Here is a 26,354-nt window from a genome sequence, read left to right on the forward strand (position 1 = left end):
TGTCTTGATATAGAAACAGAAGTTGATATCGGACATAGCACTCATGAAAGTGGCAAACCATAGACACGTGTTTCGGGCTTTTGGCCCATCATCAGTATGGTGCAGCCAAGTGTAAGGATGGGCAACACTTGGTTACCAAAAGATAGAAATACAAATGCACGGAGCCACCAACAGGAGCCAACCGCACATTTGTGGTTTCAGTTGATAGATCTCGTGTTCACAAGAAAACTATCAAAATCACCACGGAGGCAGCTATAGCTACCTGCGTGACATCCGGGTCCAGGAAATTATACAAATATGAAAGTTATTGAGTGTCTTGATATAGAAACAGAAGTTGATATCGGACATAGCACTCATGAAAGTGGCAAACCATAGACACGTGTTTCGGGCTTTTGGCCCATCATCAGTATGGTGCAGCCAAGTGTAAGGATGGGCAACACTTGGTTACCAAAAGATAGAAATACAAATGCACGGAGCCACCAACAGGAGCCAACCGCACATTTGTGGTTTCAGTTGATAGATCTCGTGTTCACAAGGAAACTATCAAAATCACCACGGAGGCAGCTATAGCTATCTGCGTGACATCCGGGTCCAGGAAATTATACAAATATGAAAGTTATTGAGTGTCTTGATATAGAAACAGAAGTTGATATCGGACATAGCACTCATGAAAGTGGCAAACCATAGACACGTGTTTCGGGCTTTTGGCCCATCATCAGTATGGTGCAGCCAAGTGTAAGGATGGGCAACACTTGGTTACCAAAAGATAGAAATACAAATGCACGGAGCCACCAACAGGAGCCAACCGCACATTTGTGGTTTCAGTTGATAGATCTCGTGATATATATTTATATATATATATATATATATATATATATATATATATATATATATATATATAAATATATATATATATATATATATATATATATATATATATATATATATATATATATATATATATATACCGGGTGTCCCACATTTTATGTGACAGGCAATATCTGGTTTGTTGAAGGAGATACACAAAAATGTTTCATACAAAAGTTTTAGGAGTTCATGAGAGCTATATTTTGATATAATTTTTAAATATACAGGGTGTTTGGTGTAGGTGCTACAGACCAAAATTCCATTTTTTTAAAATAGAACGCCCTGTATATCATTACATATTCAGATGCTACGTTAAATTCTGATATCATTTCATGTTTGGTTTTTGAAATTCGGTTACGGCGTTGTTGAGTTATTGCACTTTTCCTTAAATATAAAGTTTCAAAAAAACTTATTTACTCGTACACGAATCCAGTCTATATCTTTTATTAAATTGAGCTAGACTACTACTGAATACAAACCATTTTTCTCACCTCTACGATACGATATCGATATCAGTTGAATATAATATTGAAATTCTTGAGAATGTGACTAACTTGAGGGTGAATTGCTTTATATTGCACAATTTCATCAAGTAGCTTATGCTTGTTGATGCCATAGTAACAAATGTTGTTGAATTGTATCCACTTGTCAGTTCGATTCAGTGATTCTTTGCAAAACAGTAACTGTGTTTTTTGTGCGAAAACTTCAGTATGCCTTTCGCGTTTAGTCCAAGTGATTGCATTGATATGTTATTAATTTTTGGGGAATGTCAGAAAAACTGCCGTCAAGCACAACGTCTATACCAAGAACGTTTTCCAGACAGACCCATTTCGTCACGAATGACTTTTTCGAGAGTTGTAGAAAAATTGCGAACTGGGTCATTTCCTTCTACTATAAAGCATCGTCATCATACGAGATCTGTTAGAACTGAAGATTTAGAGATCAATGTGTTGGCTTATATTATTATTCATCCACATGTTTCTATCCGTACTCTTGCAGAAGAAGTCGGTGTGAGTAAATCTAATGTACAGAGAATTCTGAAAGGAAATAAATACCACCCATTCAAAATTCAGTTTGTACAAGGTTTGAAACCCACGGACTTTGAACGACGACTTGAATTCATTGCTTGTATTCAGGTAATATTACATGAAAGTCCTAACATATTCAGTCAAATTTTGTGGAGCGATGAATCGCGATTCCACAATAATGGAGTTGTGAATCGACGTAACAGTCACTATTGGTCTCAAGAAAATCCCCACTGGGTCCGCGAAAGTAATTTTCAAACTACTTGGGGTATTAATGTATGGTGTGGATTGTTCAATGGCCGCATCATACTTTTCAATGAAAATCTCAATGGATTGCGATATTTACATTTTCTATAAAATGATTTGATCCAGTTGATGGAAGATATTCCCATAGCAGAACGACAAGGAATTTGGTGGCAACAAGATGGTGCTCCTCCTCACAATTCACAGGTTGTTACTGAATATCTGGATAGAACGTACCCAAATAGATGGATTGGTAATAAGGGTCCAATTCGGTGGCCGGCTCGTTCCCCAGATTTATCACCGCTTGATTTTTTCCTATGGGGTTCTTTAAAAGATATTGTTTTCACTACTCCCCCTTTGAATGTGGATGATCTGAAAATGAAAATTCCACTAGCGTGCAGTGATATTACGCCTGATATTATAAGAGCGACTTGTACGAGAGAAGTGATTCGACGTTTCGAAGCCTGTATAATATCTAATGGGCATCACTTTGAACAATTTTTATGACTTATTTCTAGGTACCTACCATTCTTATGAAATGATTTATCAAGTTATATTATTTACATTGTTATTAATTAAAGATTTGTTTTCGAATACACCTCTTTCAATTTCGCAATAGTTTCATATTCAAAATGATTCCTGACTGAATTCCACAACTCAAAATTGAAACTATTACTTCGAACACCCAAAATTTCGACTAATTTTCATGTGATCTGATGCAGAGAGAATAATTGTATGAGATATTTTTAAAAATAATAGTCGTTCTCAAGACTTTACATTTTAAGCAATAACTCAACAACGCCGTAACCGAATTTCAAAAACCAAACATGAAATGATATCACAATTTAACGTAGCATCTGAATATGTAATGATATACAGGGCGTTCTATTTTAAAAAATGAAATTTTGGTCTGTAGCACCTACAGCAAACACCCTGTATATTTAAAAATTATATCAAAATATAGCTCTCATGAACTCCTAAAACTTTTGTATGAAACATTTTTGTGTATCTCCTTCAACAAACCAGATATTGCCTGTCACATAAAATGTGGGACACCCGATATATATATATATATATATATATATATATATATATATATATATATATATATAGCTAGCACGCTAGATGAAGTCATAATTGCCATTTTATTAAGTTTTTTGGGTGTAGTAGCAATACAAATTCATTATAATACATTTTAATAAGCACCAGAAGAAGATAAAAACTGAACGTCGTTGTCGGAAAATTCGACAAGTATTGTAACCCTATCAAAAATTTGGTTTTTGAACATTAAACATTTCTCGAGAGGGATTACTTTCCTGGTGAATCGGTTGATCAATTCATTACTGCTCTTGGACAACTGGCATCGACCTGTGAATTTGTGGCAATTTTGATTTTTGAAAAAATGTTTAAGTGTACTTTCGTATGTTGATGCATAAATTACGAATCCGCAAGAAAAAAGCGGCGCTCTCCCTTATTTACAAAGTTACGACCCTTAAAAGTTCAGAAAAAGGCAACTTTTCAGCCTTCTTTTTCACAACATAAACTATTTAAAAACACAAGCATTCATTCACTAGGTCACCTATACACCTTATTCCTCTTTAATTGACACTTTTCAATTCAACAATCAGCATTTTTCTTATAAAAAACTAAATTTTAAAACGAATGCTTCTTCTGGTGACATTCTTTTATTTCTAGGTTAGTTACTAGTGACAATTCAGAAAAAAGTGGTTGGTATTTGCCGCCGCCAACTATTTCAAATTCGTAGATTTTGATTCTCATTTTGACTTTAGTGATTAGAAAAACACAAAATGAATTTGAACCAAGTTAATGATTTAGTGAAAGTGAGAGAAAATTCAATTCTTCACTTAGTTCAAGTAGGAGTGTTTGCAGCAACAATGCGTTGTACCAATTACAATGAAGACTGCAAATTGAATTATGACACTTTACTGTATAGATTTAACAAAAAACAGAAAATCAAAATATCGAAGAAAAATGCTCAGTAGGTACATTTGTAGGTACATTTGTTGTAATTTTAAAAAAAGTGCTAGAATGGAACTTTGAAATTACACTTTACTGTATAGATGTAACAAAAAACGGAAAATCAAAATACCGAAAAAAAAAGCTCAGTACATTTGTTGTAATTTAAAAAAAAGTGCTAGAATGGGAACTTTCTTTGAATGTAAATTGGAATTGGCATCAGTCGTACCAACTATGCCATTAACCTGAAAAACATATATAACCAAAAAGCAGCACCGTACATTTTTTAACATTTTTATTGGAAAAATGTTGACTGTTGAAGTGAAAAGCGTCAAGGAAGGAGGAATAAGGTGTAAAGGTGACCTAGTGAATAAATGCTTGTGTTTTTAAATAGTTTATCTTGTGAAAAAGAAGGCTGAAAAGTTGCCCTTTTCTGAACTTTGAAGGGCCGTAACTTTGTAAATAAGGGAGAGCGCCGCTTTTTTCTTTCGGATTCGTAATCTACGCATCAAAATACGTAAGTACACTCAAAACATTTTTTTTAAATAGCCGGGTGCCCTCAAAACAAATATTTACCTTATATTTGAACTGCAACTACAAATCAGTTCATAGAAAAATGTTGTTTTATGTGTTGATCTCCAATAAACCATGCTCGATTTAGAAACTTGACGCGATAAAGTTATTGAAAATATTACCTGGACATGAGAATGTTCGTGATATTAGTGTAATCGAGGAAAATTAATTACAGTATATACTCAAATCACATGAATCCGTTTTTATTGGCATATGCAAAATTAATCATCAATATAGAATAACTTTGGATGACAACGCGATTCCATGCGTGAGTGCACCGAGTTAAATCCCCATGGCCTTGAAATCGAAGATTAAAAATAAACAAGATCAAATGGTGTACCTGTTAATGAACCAACTGTTTAGGTACATCCAATTGTACATCACAACCAAATAGTGATGTACGTATCTCTATGGACCCTCGTACATTAAATAAATTTATCAAACGTGAGAGATTCCAGATACCGACCCAGGATTTTTTTTTCCCATTTATCTGGAGCCAAATATTTCACGCTCTTGGATTCTTCCCAAGCATTTCTTCAAGAGCCTTCAACTTATTAAAGCTCTTTGTTGTCTACCATTACAACATGCTATGGTAGATTTCGGTACTTAAGGTTACCATAAGACAATTCATCACCTCCAGAGATTTTTCAAAAATATATTCACGATATTTTAGATGGTATTAGTGGCACAATCATGTACATAGACGATATTTTAGTTTTCGGTAGAACTTTGGGAGAACACAAGTTGAATTTGAAAACAGTTCTCACTAAAATCAAAGATAGTAGCTTAACTTTAAATAAGGAAAATTCGAAATTTTGTGTTAATAAAATTCAATTTCTAGGACACATCATTAGTGAACAAGGAATATCAGTAGATCCTACTGAAACTAAAGCTATCCAAGAAACAAGAAAAAACTTCAAAAATTCCTTGAAATGATTAGATACCTGTCAACATTCTTACCTTATCTTTCTCAAGAGACCAATCAACTTAGAGAATTACTAAGTGATAGAATCGTGTGGATTTGAACTGAAATGAACAAAAGTGCTTTGATGAACTCAAACGTCTCGTGTCTTTTGCAACCACTTTGTCCTATTTTGATCCATCCATTGAACTATCGACCATTACTTGCGTTATTAAAAAAGCCCTTGGATAAATTATCTCTTTGAATTCAGCGTTTAACGCTTGAACTTAGCATATATCAATTCACTTTGAAATACGTACCAGGGAAAGAAATGTATGTATCAGATACATTGAGCCGAGACGGAGTACTTGGAAAATAACTTCAAAGTATTCTCTATTCTATCTACTTCAAGAGAGAATGAGGAAAGGTTGCAAAAAGCTATTTTAGAAGACGAATTATTATACACATTGAAATTTCATGTGCTACAGGGTTGGCCTGATCACAAAAGTAGGGTACCAAATAATGTCAAAAAATTTTGGCAGATGAGAAACGATATTTCTCTTCAACTGTTTATTGAACTGTTTAACGTATAAGTTTGAAAATGTCCTTATAGGACGAAACTGCAGTTACAATTGAAAGTGGTAAAAACAAACAATTCTCATTTCTCATACTGTTATTTTACTAATTATTATACGGTGGGTTTTCTCAAAAAAACTTCGCCTAACTGAATTTTTTATATAAATATCATACATATTGTTTAGATGATATGAATAATTCTGATGGCTTTCGAGAAAAATACTTCGTTGATTCGACTAAACTGCCACTGTATGTGTTTATTTATTTTTAGATATAATATGGATTTAACCTGTAATAAATTTTCGATGAGGGGTTTTTACTGAATAAATGCAATTATCTCAATATTTACTGAGAAATATACCATGTATACAATAAATTAATATTGGAGTCGAAAAAGTTTGAGCACAATAACATATCCATAATTTGAAAATTATGTATAGTCGTTGAAAATATACATACATAAAATTCGGTGAACCTGCAGAAACGAATGTTAAGCTACTTTGAATTTTAAAATAGAAATATGTTTACAAAACATAAAAACCGTGAATAATGTAATTATACACGACAAAGTCTGGTAAATATAGAAATATCAACGCATACATAATAACTTTGTGATAAAACATTAAAAAAAACATACTATAATAAGATAAAAGAAAAAACTCACTATAACACATAACCGTCATCGAATCGTGATCTATCAAAGAAATATATAAACCCTTCATTTGTATATATAAAATAAATTTCCTTTTGGAAAATACAAATAGGTTCAGTTTCTTCTCCTCGTTTGGGACCAAATTGTAATATTCAATAGGTACTTGCGTTTATATCTGGTATATCCTCAACCACCACTGGAAATGTGAACATTAGTGAATGAATTGATCAGTAACGGTCAATATATCTAGTTTTTCAATAGTGAACGGTAACTTTGATTAAATTTTGTAATTGTTGTTACTCTTATTGTCTTTTTTGCATTGAGAACGTTATCAAAATGTGCAGTATTACGGTTTAAAAATATCTACCTCAAAAAGCTGCTAAATGGTTAAATTTTTAGTAAATTCCAGTATATTTCAATAAATTGATGGATGTAGTCGTTACTACATGGTGGGAGATCCTATCTTTTTATACCACTTTTATTCGTTTGAAAATGTCTTTGTAGGACGAAACTGCAGTAACGTTAGTTATAAATACAAGTGGCATAAAAACAGGAAGTTTTATTTTTCATTTTTTCTATTATATTTCATAACGAGGAATGGGAACGTCTATGAAGTATTACTCAGTTTACAGTTTATTTACAATATAAGAAAAACATTTCATTTCGTATTATGAAGTAGTGTGACCCTGTATATGCCAGAAAGTAAAACGAGTCTTCCTCTCTTTGCTGAATCGGAAATTCAGTCACATATTGTCACAGTAGGTCCTTAAAAAAACGCCTCTCCCTTTTTTTGTTCTGGACCAGATACGGAAAAAATATCGCGATTTTCCGGATTTGAAAGAATATATGAAAGTAGCTGTGAGTCGGAAATTGATTCAGGAATACTTTGAGAGATAATCAATTATCTACTCGAAACTTTCTAATTGAAGTCTACATTGTCGAAGAACTTAGACACCTCAAAGGCCACCCTCCATTCTAGGCCTTTATTCTCCGTTTGCTTCTGGACAATATTTCCAGTAAAACTGAATCTGCACGTGGCTAACTGATAATGCCCTTAAGATCTCCACAAATTTGAGAGAAGCGGTTGGCGATTCTCCGCTTCTTGGAATCCCAGATGGCTCACTCTTATTGTAAGCTTCATAAGAGCGGATCGTGAGCCTCATTTGTCAAGCAAGGCGATCTTGTTCCTTATTATCGTTCATTTGGATCTGAATGGGACGCATTGGCATAACAGGAGTAACAATTCGAAACTGAAATCGCATCTACGTTACCCACTTCATTTATAACTGCAAAGTAATTTCCCAAATTTTCTATTGTATTAGTTTAATGTGCTGTATTGGAATTTCAAAGCATTGCCTTAGCTACTTTTGAACAACTGTTAACGATGGTATGCATACTAGAGAGATTATAATTCATCAGTCGAATAAGATAACGAGGATATCATTCTCAGAAAATTCTTCGCTTTTATATCATTTATTTCTCTTTATATCATGGTTTTTTCACCTTCTCTTTTTGTTAAATGCTCTTCCATAACTTTTATCAATAAAAGATTCGCAAATCAATTTACTTGTTTCTTATTTTCAATTCTTAATTTTTTTTGTACCCTATCCCGTTTCTACTATTTAAAAGCTGGTAGATCATTTGAGAAGGTAATATCAGATTCACCCCATTAGAGAATTCCATAGGAAATAGTACTGTGAAAAAGATCACGGTATGCCATGAAAATCTTTTCATTCAGAATGTCCTTGACATTTATAGATACACGCAGGTTCCTGATTCATTACTAAGATTGATTACTTGAGCCTCCCATGTCAACTTATAATCTGATGTTACTCTCAAACATTTCACTAGTGAATTGTCCTCTAGAATTGAGTTATAATTCAGAATAAAGAGTAAGTCCTTATATATTCGCAGTATCTATGCTTTTGTATGAATATTGGTACTTACTGAAAATCAATGATGTACTGCTTATGATTTGCGTTTCATAACTTGAGACTGTGTGCAAGAATCCACCTTCATACATACAGATGATAGACAGTTTCGAAAAATGACAAAAAGTTAGTTTTTTCTTGAGATATTTGAATTCAATGGCGCTTAGATTTTGGCGGTTAGCTTGTGTCGGGTAATGTTTGCCATCCTGATATTATGTTACAAAAAATAAGATAAATAGCAGAATTCGTTTGAAATTTTTCGATCACTTCAAAATAACGAGATGATTTTTTTTGGGAAAGAAAGTTTTTGGCTTTCTACTACTTCATCTTGATACAAAAAAATAACGTTATTCAGATTGGTACTAAAGAGCCCTAAGACAAGTGTCTAACGGCGAGACATCGATGTCTACCAGTGAGGATGACAGTGTTTCTTGTAAGTGAAATATCTACCTTTCATTAAGTATATTGTCTAGAAATCCTGTAAATGATATCTAATTCAGTTACACTAAGAATGTTTGAAATACAAACTGAGTAGAGAAAAGTGTTTTTTTTTTGTATAATTTATGATCTACACATCTAGCAATAGACTTACTTCTTTTGGAATTGATTGCTTCCTCCCTTCCTTCCTTTGGAAGATTACCACATTTTTTTGTATCAAGATGGAGCAGTAGAAAGCCAAAAACTTTCTCTCTCAAAAATTAATCACTCCTAAAAATATAACCCTTTCGATTTAAACTAGATGATCTATAGAATACGTTACAAAAGAAAAATGATTTTAAGGAAAACTCGAATTTAAAGTGTTTCATATTCATTTATTTGAACGTAAAAAACATAAATATAATACCAATTTTTTTGTTGAAAAAAACTACGGAAATAAAATACCTACATATATTTCCTTGCCCATCAATTCAAGAATTGGTATCTCATTGTGGAGGAACGCTAATCACCGTCAAGTTACAATTCGAATTGTTCGTTATCATTTTTGAAACACTTTTTGGTACAGTTGTTTCACAAATAACATGTTTCGTTGCGGTACATACATGGTCGTTCCACATCAAAGCCTTATTTGTATGCGAATATCTAACTTCTAGACATTTCTCGTTATTACCGGCATTGTCGGGTTGATTTTCGAACCAGTTAGCGAAAAGTATAGGCTTGCCAGTTGACATCCACACCCAGTGTTCATCGGGCATGGTAGTACCTGACGTCCAGAACCAATATTCTCCCCAACCAACTGAAAAATGCAAATTACATTATGAAATTTGTTGATACTTTTGAAGTTTTGTCGTTATTGAGGAATACATTAATAATCATTGAATAACATTTTCAACATTATTATTAAGTGTTACGATCTTCATTCGGGTTTAAAGGCCGTCGTAGTTTGGAACTGTATCCTAACGTTTCGCAAGCACGAGTGGCCTGCTTCCTCAGAGGTTATTCATCTTGATGATTCACCGATGCCACTCGTGCTGGCGAAACGTTAAAGGATACAGTTCCAAACCACGACGCTCTTCAAATCCGAATGAAGATCGTAACACTGAAAATCTCGGCCGTGAAAGCCTTAACCAATTCATTATTATTAAGACCAATAGTTTTAAAAATACTAATTTTTGCTTTTCCGGTATTGATTTGAGATTTTTCATCATGAACCAACTTTCTGTCATACTATTGACTCCATACATTCTTGATAAATGAGTTTCTCGCTGAGAGTTAGAACGCGGTATCAACAAACAAAACTGACCTACTTACAATTGTTTATATCTGTAAAATGAAAAATCTGTTGTGCTAATTCAGAACGTTTGCATTTAGATATTGAATTATTATAGTCAAATGCTCGATAACAATTATATGAATACGCCTTGACGAAAGACGAATACACCCGTATTGAACTTCAACTGAAAATTCCTCAAAAATACTACTCTTCAAAAAATAAGGCGAATTTTCATATTTCTCAGGAAATATTTATTCATTCATCAATTTCTATGTTGTCCCGTTCAAAGTAGTCATCCTCGGATATAATACACTTGGGCCAGCGTTTTTTCCAATCCTAGAAACAGTTCTGATACGCACTTTTTGGTATGTTCTTGAGCTTCCTCAGCGATTAGTTTTTCATCTTCTCAATCGTCGCAAAATACCGTCCTACCATGGGTATTTTCAATATTATGAACAGGAAAAAGTCGAAGGGGCTAAATCTGGTGGTGTTTGTTAACCTACATTGTAGGGAGTTGAGACTGGCCTGAACGAATTGTTCCTTTAGATTTTTTGATTTATAGCCAGTCTTCAAGTATGCCCACTGACTATATGTGAAAAGTTTTCTTTCCTTATACAAGGGATTGGGCAACTTTCGGATATGCGGCTGTCTACCTCGTTCATAGACAGATGAGGCGATGACAAACCTGTTGTTTGTTGTCATCGACTTTATGTTGATGATAGACACTACCTTGCACTGACGAGTGGCCAAACAGCCCGAAACCGGTCTGCAAATGTGTTCCAATAATTGAAAATCTATTGAGGCAGTTGTATCGCCAACAGGATTCGCAGGAATAATTTCAGTGAAGAATCCCGCAGTGACACCTGTCGGATATAATCCAACGCCCTTCGTGGTATTAGCCAGGAGAGTAGTTGTTTTCTGATAGTTATCAGTCCATTACCCTACAGTGTAGGGAGTTGAGACTAGCCTAAATGAATTGTTCCTTTAGATGATTTGATAACTTTTTTATTAGTTCGAAGTTCGAACAAGCGAAAGTGAACAAGTGAAACAAGTAAGATAATCATAAAAAAATTTGCGAATATTTTTTCATTGCAAAATTCACAAATTGAGCTACCAGGGTTCTACCAAATTTCAAATTTCCTCATATTGAGGGTTAAGTTTCACCAATTATACTAAAAAGTTAAGCTTTTCAAAAGAACTGAATGGTACTCACGAAAAGATTGCATATGTTTCCATAGAAAATCGTTTTCTTCTTTGCTTTCAATGCTAACCAACTGCATGTCATGGTAGTTACAAAATTGCATGGCCTGATAGTAATTTCCCTGAAAATAAGTTTTTTATTATTGTTTTTAAGAGAATATTAATTTTTCTCAGTTCATTATAAAGGTTCTAAGGGCTAACGAGAAGAGAACAAGTCAAAATAACAAGACTTAGGATACGACATACGAACTTAACATCCTCTTATATACTGAGATGACAACCATCCTGTGAAAATTGCCAAACTTTGATGACGGTTAAACACCGTCTCTTAAAATGCCACCAATATGAAAACGATCGACAACGATATAACTTACCGGATAATATCAGAACTTGCCTCATTACCGAAGCTATAAGAAATGTTTTGAACTTTCTGGAAGCAACAGACCTCAACAAAATATAAACAGTTATCGTATACTACAAAATGGCTAATGACCTCAGTAGTCGATGCCAGAATAATAATAAAAAAAAAGGTTAGTGGTTATTTTTATTTAATAATCGACAGTTTGAAATGTCAATTATAAGTTTGAGATTAACCTATATTTTTCAAGTTTAACTTTGAATCTGAATAAATGTATTTTTGTAAAAACATTGAGATTTTGTTACTCATACAAATAGGTTGCCTTTTATGTTTCGGGATTTGGCAACTTTAGTGTTGCAATCTAGCAACTGACAGCTCTATCGTAAAGTTGGACATTTTTGAGCTTATACATACTCAGAACGTTTTGACATACGCGCGCTATTTGTGTTGTTTACAGTAACTTAAAAGATTCATCTCGTCCCAAAATTGGAATGGAATCGTGAACATTTTCGTGCGATTATTTTTTACAACTTTCGACGTGGATTGAATCAGCAACAGTGCATGGATGCACTGGTCGTAGTTCACTCCAACACGAATGTCGTGAAGGTCGTCCAAAATCAGTTGTTGTTCCGAAAACCATTGATGCTGTGCGCGAACTGATATTGCAAGATCGTCATGTGACCTATCGTGAGATTGAGACAACATTAGGCATTAGTGGAACCAGCATACATTCAATATTGCATAAACATTTGACTGTCATAAAATTTGTTCGCGTTGGATCCCACACAATTTGTCAATCGCTCAAAAAAAGGCTCGTGTCGATTGGTCGAAGAAAATACTCAAAAAATACGATCGCGGTGCTTCGAAACACGTCTATAACAACGTGACAGGTATTTCATCAGTTCGGACTTCCATTGTCTAATATAATATAAATTGATTTGAAATCTCTGAAAAAATAAAAATATACCCGAAAATAACAATTTTATTGAAACAAAAACTGAAATTACAAGGAAATAACATACAAGCTACAACCAGAAAATGAAAAATTTAATTGATAATAAAAGCTGAAAATTAAAAAATTAAAAAATATTATTAACAAAAAAGATGAAAAATAAAAATTCCAAACCAAATTACGTCACGACGTTTTGATTGTTAGTATCCACAATCGTATTCGGGTGATAACTGGACTTATTCCTCCGAAATCTGACTATTTATAGGTCATTCGGGTGCTTTCACCTTTCACCTATCCCCTCTTTCCTCTTTCCGCTTCATTGGCTTTAGCGGGAGATGACCGTTTGGCGGGAGTTGGTCGTTTTTCGCTTGATAAGAGGTTTCCATATGTTACGTATCTCTACGCTAGCTTGACTAAATGCGTTGTTGGACAACATATACGCGGCTTTCTTGAATTTTCTCCTAAACCAGTGTTCCTCTTTGTGGATGATTTCAACTTGAGCCCACTTGATATTATGTTGATGAGTCCAAACATGCTCTGCTATTCCGGATTTCCTGGTTTCTCCTCGCTGTGTGTATTTCTTGTGCTCAGCAACGCGAACTTTCGATGGCCTCTTAGTTTCACCGATGTATGATTCTCCGCACTCGCAGGGTATCCGGTAAATGCAATTCTTGGAATCGCAGTCCGCGTTTGGTGGCCTGGTTTTTGTGAGGCTTATCCTCTCCGATAATCCTCTGATGTAGGGGAGTACAAGTACTTGTTGTGGCGGATTCTCTTGCGGAGCTCTTGCTGTCTTCTAGCTAAAGCCTGTTCTACCATCACTCTGGAGTAACCATTCCGTTGAAGGTCATTTTGAATATGCCTTTTTTTTCGAGACCTTCCTTTGTATTACAGAGCTCGAAAGCACGGTCTAGTAGGGCCTTGATGATTCCTCTCTTAGTCGATTGATGGTGGTTGGATTTCTGGTTCAGATACTGTCCTGTGTGAGTGGGTTTTCGATATACAGATGTTTCCCATTTAGTGTCGGTCCTCTTCACCAATACGTCTAAGAAAGGCAATTCGTTGTGGACTTCCTTCTCCACTGTGGAAGTGATGGAAGGACTTACGTTGTTGTGCTTCAGGAAAATGTCTAGTTCTGCATTCCCATGGTTATATAGTATGAAGGTGTCGTCTACGTATCTCAACCAGACTCGGGGCTTCTTGTGGGCTTCTTCAATGGCCAGAGTTTCAAACCACTCCATATATATATATATATTAGCTATAATCGGTGAAAGTGGCGATCCCATTGGCAGTCCCTCATCTTGCGTAAAAAATTCGTCCTTCAGTTGGAAGTAGCAGTTTCGTACACAGCATCCTAGTAATTCCATGATTACTTGTATTGACTGTACTTGTAAGAGACCCTACTGCATCAATTGAAAGGAAGTTGTACCAGACTTCGGTGACGTATTATTTTTAACTAAAATCATTAAAAACCAAATTGGTTTGCAACAATTACTGCCACAATTACAATTCAGTGTTTCACCAAAGAGCCTTCGGAGAAAGGAATTTTTCAATTACACGAAGAAAAGGACAAATATTGGTACAAACTCTCCTCCCGTACGATCGCAAAAAGAATTTACCTTATGTATTCAAAAAATCGATGTATGTAAAATACTTGTATGTAAAATTTTTTGTTTTTACTAATTTTTTATTATTTCAATAATATCATTCAATGTCATTCAGTATCACTCTATGTATATTTGTAATAATATCCAGAAAATCTATCAATTCACTATATTTAAAATTAGTGACCACTATTTTTGGATTTGCTGTATGTTTCCCCAAGCTGTTAAATAGATAAATATATAATTCCCTAATGCATTTTACGAAGTTTCGCTTGAAAAGAAATAATTGACCAAATTTGTACCTGGCTCCTAGACCATAAGTGAAGTTGTCGCCGAAAGGCTAAATTATATTGGGTGATTTTTTTGCTGGTTCACATAAAAAAATAAAATTGATGTTGGTTTCTCTAAGACGAATCGTCGGATTTAAAATCTGTAAGAGACATCAAGTACAGCTTGAAAAGTGGCAACGAGAAAGTGATTTGGATTTTGAATATCCTCTTGAATTTTGAATATCCCCATAACTAATTGAAATATCAGAAATTTCAAAACTACATTTTAGTAAGCTCTTTTTTTTAATTCAACTGACGTTGTATCTCTCCTTGGAGTATATGGATAAAAAAAGCTGCTGGATCGGCAACAAAAATAATCAATTTTACTATAATCACAGTAATTATAATAATTTCTGTTTAAATAATAATCTGGGTCCAATTTATTATATTATTTCCCGTAAAAGAGATACTAAACGATTTTTTTTTCAAATCGATATCGTTTATCATATATTGAGTCTGTAATTAATAACAGGTCAAGAAAACGTAGGTAATAATTGTTTTATTTAGGGTTCAATATAAAAATGTAAGTCTTAGGTTAGAGAAATATATTAAAACGCTTGAAACCATTGAATGTCAATCGTAATATTGTCAAATCATTCATTGATATCATTCAAGTAGGAGATCTATGCCATTAGATTCTGTAGTTGGTATCAAAAATACCGAAATTAATGTTTATCTGAGTAAAAATGCAGAACTTGATCAGATATCTCTTTTCGAAGGTCAAGGTCATAGTTATTTCAATATCAGATTATGGTGAATATATGGTGAATTATGTAGACAAATAGGTGACATATTCAAGTACTTCAAAAACTATTATATTGAGAACAAAAAGATATGAAGTCCGATTCAAATATACGGGTTCGAAAAAAACATTATTTTCACTTTCCCAAAAGATATTGTTTTCTTGCCAGAATGAATTATAATCACAATACATATTTTTGGAAACTAAACAAAAATAATACTCAGTATACCCACCTCAAAAATAGCTCCAAAATAATACAGTCGCTCTCCAAATTTCTGGAGTTGTAAACTTGGCAAAGTATTGATTACTACGTCATTGCTAAGAGAGTCTACAAGTAAAAAATAAATTAATAATATGGATCATAATTTTAATATATACGGTTAACTATAATTTTTTTTAGACTTCAATGGAAAAAATGAATTTCTTGTTAACGTTTGTGGTTTGTTTGAAAGTGGGTTCGAAAATACCTTTTATAATTATTGATAAAATGTAATTTGTAGACGTTAATATGGATTAAAAAAAATAACTTTTGTTTAATTTCTACTAAGGTTATTATTTGTTACCGGTTTGAATTTCTACAAAATGAATAGGTCATCAAAGTGTAAACGTAAAAATATATTAAACTGACATAAATTACTTGTATCAGATATTTTCCTTATATACAGGGTATTAAAAACTTGATGGTCTATTGGATGATGCTGACAAACAAAATGAAAGTTTTCCAAATTTTGGTTTCTACCCCGAAATGATATGATTTAGCATTTTGAAATATTCTCATCTTCGCATTTTATCACATCTATATATTCATGAATATCATTTCGAGTGTTTCAAAAGGAATACACTGTACATTATAGTATCATCTAGTATCTCAGGTATTGATTATTGTGTATTTGTTTGTATTCAACGAAATGAAGTGAAAAAATATTATCACATCACCCATCCCATACACGAAAGTTAAATTCTGGCATCACTCATATGAGGTCTGGTAATTAATGTTATGGAATAATTGTATTTTATTTCGTACGAAGTTTCTGAAAAACCAACTCAAGCTCGTATGTTTGATACTTATTTTAAATGGAACACTCTGCATATTACTTAATTTTTGAAATGAACTAACAACTTTTATTCTAGTATTTTACAGGATTATACCTATCCGTATTCGTTTCTCACCTTTCTGTTTACGTTTGTTCTCGACCAACGAGTCCAGACCCAAATTTTTCAAAAATTCAGGAAAGAAACTGAATTTATATTTTCCATTGAAATGAAATCTTTTCTATGCAATGCATGTGGTCGCATGGATTTGTAGCCATACATGTTATGTTTTTGTAACAACCCTGTATGTCGAAGTATTTCAGGTTTCTAGAACTGGTACGGTACGGTTCTAAAAACACAGAAATACGGTTCATATAATAATATGAAACTAACGTCTTATTATATTTAAGACCTATCTTATTAGAAGATGAGAAGTTTCATACATTCTTCTAAAGTTGTGATAAAATTTTTCTCATATATTTTCTTTTCACTACACGAGTACTATTGTTTTTCGTATTAAAAAAAAATGCCCATGACATACAAAAGAAAGGTAATTGTAATAAATTGGTACTAATAAATGATTTATACCAATAAAATAATCTAAGCAAAATGTTTTCAGTAACAGACTCCGTTTGAAAAGAGAACGTTGTACGTTCTCATAAAGTTGCATCTCATTTGTTTAATCTTTTTTTCATTATTGAACAGGTTGAACTCATTACTTACTAACTATATTGGAATGTAATCTGAAAAAGCTTACCTGTTAACGCAACGTATCCTTTCACTGGATTTGAAGAAGCATAATGTAACAAAAAAAACAAAGCACCAACTATGCTACTCAAAAACATATTTGAATTGAATACGAACTAGTTTGAAAAATATTTTCTTCAGGTGCCAGCGACGTTGTCTGCTCTTTTATACCGACAATTTCTATCGGCAAGGAATGAGATTTGCTAGAATAATAAGTTTTTAGTATTTGGCCTGTGATAACCCCAAGAACCTGCTGAAGAAATTCCCCGATTACTTCGAGAAACACGATTCTACGAAACTACTTCACATTATACGAACTTGTTTGGCAGTGGCTGTTCGTCGGAAAAGGCTAAGTAATTATGCAGTGGTACAGGTCAAGATTATTACTATAAAGGTGGTTGATAAATAAGTCGAATTCATGAAGATATTCTGTTTTATGACGATTTGATAATGAATATTCGATAGAATGTTTCGTGTCAACATGACCACTATCATTCCTTTTAAATACGGACCTGTCTTTTTTATTACAGATATTGATACAGCGATAAATTCGCAATCAAAGAGTGTATCACATTTGATATTTTATAGCGTTTCTTTCATTTGAAACAACAATCAAACAGAAAAACAATTTATTTTATCATATTAATAACGATAAAAATAAAAACAACAATAAAAATTAATTGGCGCTCCGGGGCGACTTCATTGATTCCAGTGGCGCATTTGCTTCATCATCTGAAGATCTTGATCTGACAATGTCCTCTCTCTCTCATAAAACAAAATGTAGGGTGTCTCCAGAGGCTCTAAGAGCTTCAATACATCGCCAGAACACTTCGTGACACGACTATCGTTAAACTTAAACCAGCCCGTTTCGTCTTTGACCAAGGCGTAATAATAACCAAATTCAACGCCAGAACCACAGGGAACAATGACTGCATGAATATTATGATAGTGGTCTGCTAGATTGAAATGTTCATCTATTTTGAACCTTCCAAAGAGTTTCTTGCTTTCGTCAGAGGATGAGTCTTGTTTGAAGATCATCAGTGTTATTATTAGATTGACTGGTGCCTCAGCTATACTTGTTTCTTTATAACAGTCAGTTAGTTTGGCGCATGTTTGGCAATACAGTCGATCATCACCTGTTAAAAATTCCATTTTCAGATGATTTAACAATAAGCTTTGCACGGACTGGTTAATACTCATATTAGGAAAAGCTAGATGAAGTTTCAGAAATTCACATAAGTTTTCGCTACCTCTTGGACATTCACTACAAAGTAAACAAGTGAGGATTTTTCCAGCAAAATATTTACAAACAAAAGACGAGATGGACTGTATGGAATCATTCAATCCAGAGCGGTCAGGAGTATTAATTTTGCTATTGTTTTGCTCACGAAGAGTATTCAACAAGATCCCGAAGAATTCGGAACAATCCTCATGTTGTCCTAACGAGTATCTAGTGGACTTCAAAGACTGTAGGAAATCGGTTGGAGGGAAAGATGATACATTCTTATGAAACTGCAGCTGCATGAACAGGTGTTTGAGTTTGATGAATAAGTAGAAAACATTCCCGTTCTCGTTCATTATTAAAACCTCGTTCTTGAAATTATTTGCCATGAACAACACTTGTGAAATGCTATTCATGTAGCAAGTGTTTCCTGAATTATCCAATCCAATTTTCTTCTCTAGATTTTCAGGACAACTCTCTACTGATTCGTAAGGAAGAGTATGTTTCACATAATCTCCATAAGAACCATTTCAAGATCCTTCCAATTGAAGAAGGGTTTCGTAGAGGGATCGATTTGGTTCTTCATGAAGCTCTTCCACTGAAAGGGAACCAGCACTACGAGGACTGCAACTCATATTTGGGGGCAGGTGTAACCTAAGTCCATTGACCGCACTGAAAAAGAAGAAGGTGGATCAATCACTTGTGAATTAACCGTGATAGGAGACTGATGAATATCTACATATCTCGGCTTGTTTCGAAGAGATTTCAGTTCCATACTGAAATTAGGGCAATGCATGATCTCATCAAAATTATGTGAAGGAGGAATTGCCACGTTGAATATCAATACTAATTCTTTCTATCAAAAAAGAGACTCCGGGCCATAAACACCAAAAGTTTCAACCGCTTCTGCATGTTCGGCAGACTTCAAACTTCCGGCTAGATGGGAAGCCGCGACCGTGTCAACGCAAGTGAAGTCCTATGCCACAGGTTTCCCGTATTTCCATGGTATAAGAGACATACCATCTGGTCGTTTACCATCATCTCGACTGGTACTTAAGGGTTCCAGAATTGCAGGAACATCATCTGACAACATAGATCGTTTCAATATGTCGTTCACTTGGTGATGTCGAGATGTACGCCCTGCACTTCTCCTGCAACTTAAACCATGTGTACCTTTCTCATCAACTATACTCCGCAAACACAATTATGAGGCATACAAATAGATGAAACCACCCTTAGTTCTACTGCTATTCTGAAAGATTCATCATCTAATAGTGTTCCAAGAGATTTAACAGGTGAGGCATTCAGCCAAGAACCCGATTCCTTGATCATTGCTGCTTTAAGACGAGCCTTATCGTATACACTTGTATATTTCAGAAGATTATCAGTTATAATGTTCAGAAGAGGTCGGTCCCATGCACTTTGTATTTTGTGTTGAAAATATTGTATTTCATGGCGGATATTCAGTGGCAATTCATCTATCTAAGTAGCCATCGAATTCATTGAATAGAACGGAGAAATTCAATTTTTAATTATGGGAAATCATCGACTTCATATTGATGATGGCCACTATCTATGGACACCATCTATAGGGGCCAAATAACCCAAAACCGGTCTGCAAGTGTGCCCGTTCCAATAATTGAAAATAGATTCCGGTAGTTGTATCACCAATACCATATGCAGGAATTACTTTTGTGAAGAATTCTGCACTAACACCTGTCGGATATAATCATATACCCTTTGAAGTATTAGCCAGAAAAGTAGTTGTTTTCTTATAGCTGTCAGTCCATTAACCTACAGTGTAGGTGAGTTGAGACTAGCCTTAACGAATTGTGCTTTCAGACAATTTGATTTCCAGACAGGCTTCAAGTATACACCTTACAATTCGTGAAGTTTTTTTTTTCTTATACGATGAACTGGGCGATTCAAATATGCGGTTGGTTAGTACCTCGTTTACGGGCAGATGGAGCGATAACAAATATGTTGTTTGTCGTTTGCTTCAGCCTTGCTCCAGGAATGATACTCTAAAATAAATTTGATATTCAATTATGAGAAATCAGTGAATTCATGTTGATGACGGACAATACCTTGCACTGATGTGAGGCAGAACAGCCCGAAACCGGTGTGCCCATTCCAATAATTGAAAATCGATTCCGACATTTGTATTGCCAACGGCATATGCATGAAATACTTCTGTGAAGGGAAATAGTTGATTTACAGTCAGTCTCCAAGTATGCCCCCTTACTATATGTGAAGATTTAAAAAAAAATCACTCCGATATCAATTTCTGCTTCAATAAAGGTGATAAATAGTCAAAAATGATAGTCACGTTATTAACAGTTGTTGAAATTATTTTTTCCAATAGTTCTAGTTATAGTTTCCAATAAAAATATATTTTTCAAACCAAATTTCAGCAGCATAACATAACATTGATATTCAACGAAAGTAATTTTTTGTGGAGGAAAAAATCAGTTTTTTATCGACTTATTTGAGTAAAGAAATAAGCTCTCAAAAAAAGGAATAACTGGGTATATATTCGAATTTTTATCCATTTAAGTAAAGAAATAAGCTCTCAAAAAAGGAATAACTGCGTATATATTCGAATTTTTATCCATTTCTGAAGACGAAGGCAGATTTTGGCCTCCGAAACGTATAAGATAAGTATTATTTCTCAATAATATTTTTGATAGGCAAAATTGTTAAATACGACAAGTTACTGATAAATAGAAGATTTTTCTTTGTGAAAAATACTTTGATTTTTACGCAGTAACTTATCAGGGTAAACTGAAAAGTTTGCCCTTCTACACTTGTATGAAGTTCTCCATTATAATTTTTATATTTTTTCAGATTGTGGAAGGTAACAATTACCCAAAAAAAAGGTCGATAAATAACATTGATGTTTTGTAAATTGCATTACTGTTGCAAAATAAGCCCAAAAGAAACCTTCATAAAACTCCTTTACTTTGTCATTACTTTATTCCAAATATAATTCGAACTAGCACCATACAAAAACATCTACAAAAACAAATGGAGCTATTAAAATTTTGTCATATGTGATTCAACGTTTTATTTGTTTTTGACCCTGTATAAAGCAACCACATGAAATATGTATATTTCAAGAGGTGAATTGTCTCACATTTTATGGCACTATCTTTGAAAAAATATAGCCGGAATAAAGCATTGCAACTAAGAAGTGTAATGTATGATGCGTTGAACATTATTATTCAGAAGTGGAAAAAATGAAAAATGATCATCCACAGCTGAAATTCTTTGAAAAATCTGAACTTTGCATGTGAACATAGTGATATGAAAACTTTTTTGATATTTTCAGAAGTAAACCAATTTTGTTTTTGTTGCTGGACAATTCAGATTTGAGGATAACGTGATTAACGTGACTAATAGTTTTCTGATTTGGCCAATCTGCGCTGGCTTCTGGATCATTAGTACAAACTAAAGGAAAAGTTGCATCGAGATCATTCAAATTGGCATCGGCATCTTCTGGTTCGGCAAAACCGTCGGCTACCGAAAAGAAAACGTCCGGTGGTACGGCCGGTGCAACGGCCAAAAAAACTCCCGTTAAACGCGTAGCTAGTGAAAAAGCTAAAACCGGCAATACTCGATTAAAATCCATGAGAATATATTTGAGTACACCTACAACTTCACAAAACAGCAAACGCTTTTTAGGGAATGTTTTATCAATATAACACGCTTGAAGAAGGTATTGTATATTGAAACACGTATTCTTGCTTCGTGAAGTTTCACAAAAACATGTTAGAGTGAAGGCAGTGACATATCTCATCCTGTACAACACAAAATAGCTTTATTCAATTGTTATGTCAACAGATTGTTGAACATTCCTTTATCACCCACTAATTTTAAGTTAGAATTAAAACAGATTGCGGTCAACAATGGCTATCAACCATCTGTTATTCACAAATAATTGGTAAATTCAAACACAGGTCAGATAGAAGATAGGCCTTCAACTCAACCACCTGTGTTAGTTCACTTTTTGTGAAATATTTTTTTTACCTTACTTTGATCAAAGTATGTGTACTGTTACTTCCAAACTAAAAGAAAATACCATACCTGGTACAAAAATTTAATTTAAATCTCACAATAACTTAAACAATTTTCTAGTAAATTTCGAAGACAAAATTAACAAGTTACATAGAAGTGAAGTCTATAAGCTTGACTGCTTTGATTGTTCTGCATCTTACATCACTCGCATTAATGATCATCTTAAGAAAACCTGAAAAATCTGCATTGGGTACCCATATTAAATTTCACAATCATACCTTTAGCCCCAATAGAAATTCCTAAATTTTACATAAAATTGTCAATAAAACATTTCTCAGACTGGACTTGTTTGAAGAGTTGGAGATTTCCAAAGAACTTTCTAACAATGATCACTGCTTGAATACTCAAGCATACATACTTATACAGAGATTTCCTCCTCCTTCTTAAAATGATTATGATTTGTAATTAAAATAATTTAAATTTTTTTATTGAAATATATAATTCTATATTGGTTTCTACACAACGTTTTGTTTTAATCTCATCAAGTTGGTACCACTCTATTCAACATGATATTTAACTTGACACATTTTGTCGCAAGTTGCCCTTCATTCATATAATACTTTGACCGAACCACATGGCCTCAATCTCTAACATGTATTTCACTGGTTATTAGAGGCTTATCACTTTTATATAAATCAAATCTTACACATGTACTATGTTCTCGTTTTCGATACTTCCTGTTGCCTGACAAGTAAGTAGTCATCAATAAATTTTCCTTAATTCATAACCTCAAAATTTGAAAATATTTAATATTAAAAAAAACTGTTTTTTCAATTAGATCACTTACTTTCTGGTGAGTCCTGATGATGACGAAAGTCGAAAGCGCTTTGCAATAAGAATATACAGGCTGATTCACGGTGGATGGCACATTAGACGTTTCTGGTGAACCAGAACGTCTCTATTAATTAAAAATGTTTGAGAGCATCCTTCCGGTGAAGAGAGGGTATCAAAAAAGAGAGAAATGAAAAAGTATGACAGCTATAGTAGGTAACATTAACTCGGCTTGTTTTATAAAAGATATATCTGAAGTTCTTGATTCTAATAGCTGGATGGATTCTTCTCTGAAGAGTGATTGAACATCAGATCCTTTGTTTCAATAATTGAAGTATGAACACTTTTTAATAACACTTTAATAATGAAGGAACTACTCTTTATTTTGATCGTTGAAATAACTGTTTTCGATCTTATCGTTTTTCTGCTTTTTTATTATCATGGTTTTAAAGAAAACTATCGCAAATTCAAATTGTACGACTTACTATTGAGAGCAAAATTGACTTCAGTCCCCCAAAATAATTTTCAGTCATGGTGTGTGTAATTTAGATATCAAAAAAGAAGATGGAAAAATAAACATCTATTGAGTAGGAAACACTATGTTCACATTACAATACCAAACAAGTTAGTTATTATAGCGATCAACTCCATTATTTTACTCAACTTGAGCTCAGAAGTGAATTAATTGAACACTGCTCTTCCAGGGTTATCGATATTTACTGGATAATCTTGGTGATCACTATTTATTATTGCTGATGAGTTCTACATCAATTATTGGAATTCTTCGGCCTAGTTCTTGAAAAACTTACAGTACCATCAGTGCCATCACTGAAGAACTGTCAATAAATAAATGATTTTGACGACATTGAAAGATAGTGGTATATTTTTCAATTATTTTCTTAGTCAGGTGTTGGATAATCAAACACTTCACGTGTTTTTCTTGGAGTAACAGACATTCTGTAGATGGTTTATATAAAAATGTACTGCTTCTGACTTTGATTTTATTTCACCACAAGTGACATCTCATGTCTCAAGTTTATGAAAATTGTGGAACAAATTGTCTAGAATAGTTTCTATTCTTTTCAACCAAGTTTTTCACAATTTTATTGTGAAAAAATACGTAGAAATTTGAAAACGGTGGGTCGTAACCCACTACAGAATTTTTTGGAAAGAAAGAAGGGGCCATCCATAAATAACGTCACACGTTAATGAGGTGGTATCACCGTAACGTGACATAGTGAGACAAGGTGCAGGAGGGGGTTTCAAGAGCTTTGTGACGTCACATGTTAAAATTTCAAATACCAAAAAACGAATGTTTGGAATACTAACTAAGTGGAGAGAAGTATCTGCTGTATAATTCAGTGTTCATATAAAAGTATTTGTTTCGAAAGATTGTTTTTCTTTCGTGTAATTCAATGTTTATATGAAAGTAGCTGTTTCAGGAGGGCTTTCTTCCAGTTTGTGTCTGGAAGTTGCTTCTTTGCATGATCTACACATCCATGTATAGAGTTATTTATTTTCAAATTGATTATTTTCTTCCTTTCTTTGGAAGATTCCCACATTTTTTTGTATCAAGATGGAGTAATAGAAAGCCAAAAACTTTCTTTCCCAAAAAATGAAATTTATATATGAATGAAAAATAAAAAAAAATCGAACTTGATTCATATTTATTGATAATATAGCACTCTCGCAACAACATTTAACTTCTAAAGCGGCGTTGTAATGCAAAGGTTTGTTCTGGTTCTAATATCTGAAACTGTTTGGAAACTGCGCAAGATATGATGCGTACAAACAAAAATCTCAAACAGTCCGAAATAGTCTCGGATACTTGGTTAAACCAGAACGCATTTAAAGGAGACTACTGTGCCACCTATCGTATATATGAAGAGATGAAGACGAGAAAATACTGTTGATCATGTCCATTTTGTTATGTAGCGTATCCTTGTAGTCAGTTCAAACGTTATATAACCCCAATCATCAATTATTTAAATCAAATGAATAAAAAAACATCCTAGAAAATAGCCCAAAACAAATTTCCACATGAATGCGCATGAGTAACGGGTACAGATCTCAACAGTTCAGCCTCAAGAGCAAGAACGGTTCAAGACAGCTTAGGATCATTTCGCATTCGAAACCAGAACAGGGGATTCATCAATCCGAACTTATCCTCAATAAACGAGAACGCTCTATTTCAACTGCGCATGATCCTGACGTCCTAGGACGTCAGGATCATGCGCAGTTGATATAGAGCGTTCTTTTTCATTGAGGATAATGAATCCTCTATTCTGGTTTCGACTAAATGATCCTAAACTGTTTTGAACCGTCCCGAATCGTTCTTGCTCTCAAGGCTGAACTGTTGAAAACTGTTCCCGTTGCTCATGCGCATTCATGAGGAAATTTGTTTGGGCTATTTCCTAGGATGTTTTTTATTTATTTGATTTGAATAACTGATGATTGAGGTTAGATAACGTTTGAACCGACTACAAGGATACGCTACATAACAAAATGGACTTGATCAACAGTATTTTCTCGTCTTCATCTCTTCATATATACGCATCTCTTCATATATACGATAGTTGGCACAGTGGTCTCCATAAAATGCGTTCTGGTTTAACCAAGTGTCCGAGACTATTTCGGACTGTTTGAGATATTTTGTTTGTACGTATCATGTCTTGCGCAGTTTCCAAACAGTTTCGGATGTTAAAACCAGAATAAAACTAGAACAAACCTTAAATGAGACAATAAAATTCCTGAATGGTAAGGGTTTGAATAGGTTTAAGTCGTCGGCGAGTGCTTGCTGGCTTTTCCACCATTCCGCGCGTCAGTTGTTTGCGAGATCTTCGACAAGTGTTACCACACGCTCT

At 34.0% G+C, this 26,354-nt stretch overlaps 2 protein-coding genes across 2 annotated transcripts in view; one reads left to right on the forward strand and one right to left on the reverse strand.

Moving 5' to 3' along the window:
- Nucleotides 1–26,354, forward strand: part of tfc (Brevican core protein triforce) — a 223,880-nt gene that overhangs the window by 85,770 nt on the left and 111,756 nt on the right. The window lies entirely within an intron of this gene.
- Nucleotides 9,537–17,806, reverse strand: LOC111510518 (C-type lectin mosGCTL-1). The gene is made up of 4 exons (XM_023166441.2): nt 17,431–17,806; nt 15,875–15,969; nt 11,670–11,778; nt 9,537–9,979 (listed from the first exon to the last, which is right to left on the reverse strand). The coding sequence occupies exons 1-4, from the start codon at nt 17,516–17,518 to the stop codon at nt 9,669–9,671; spliced, it is 603 nt and encodes a 200-aa protein (XP_023022209.1). The 5' UTR covers nt 17,519–17,806; the 3' UTR covers nt 9,537–9,668.

Source organism: Leptinotarsa decemlineata, unplaced genomic scaffold (assembly GCF_025532065.1).
Source record: "Leptinotarsa decemlineata unplaced genomic scaffold, Ldec_3_MD MMD2_P_RNA_scaffold_11, whole genome shotgun sequence".
Lineage (NCBI taxonomy): Eukaryota > Metazoa > Arthropoda > Insecta > Coleoptera > Chrysomelidae > Leptinotarsa > Leptinotarsa decemlineata.

Bases quoted from the DNA above. Each gene is read 5' to 3' on its own strand.
- LOC111510518 (XM_023166441.2), bottom strand. From the start codon at position 17,518: ATGTTTTTGAGTAGCATAGTTGGTGCTTTGTTTTTTTTGTTACATTAT. The intron at 15,970-17,430 runs GTAAGCTTTTTC...TTTTACTTGTAG, and splicing joins AGGATACGTTGCGTTAACAG to ACTCTCTTAGCAATGACGTA. The intron at 11,779-15,874 runs GTGGGTATACTG...ACTTATTTTCAG, and splicing joins ATTTTGGAGCTATTTTTGAG to GGAAATTACTATCAGGCCAT.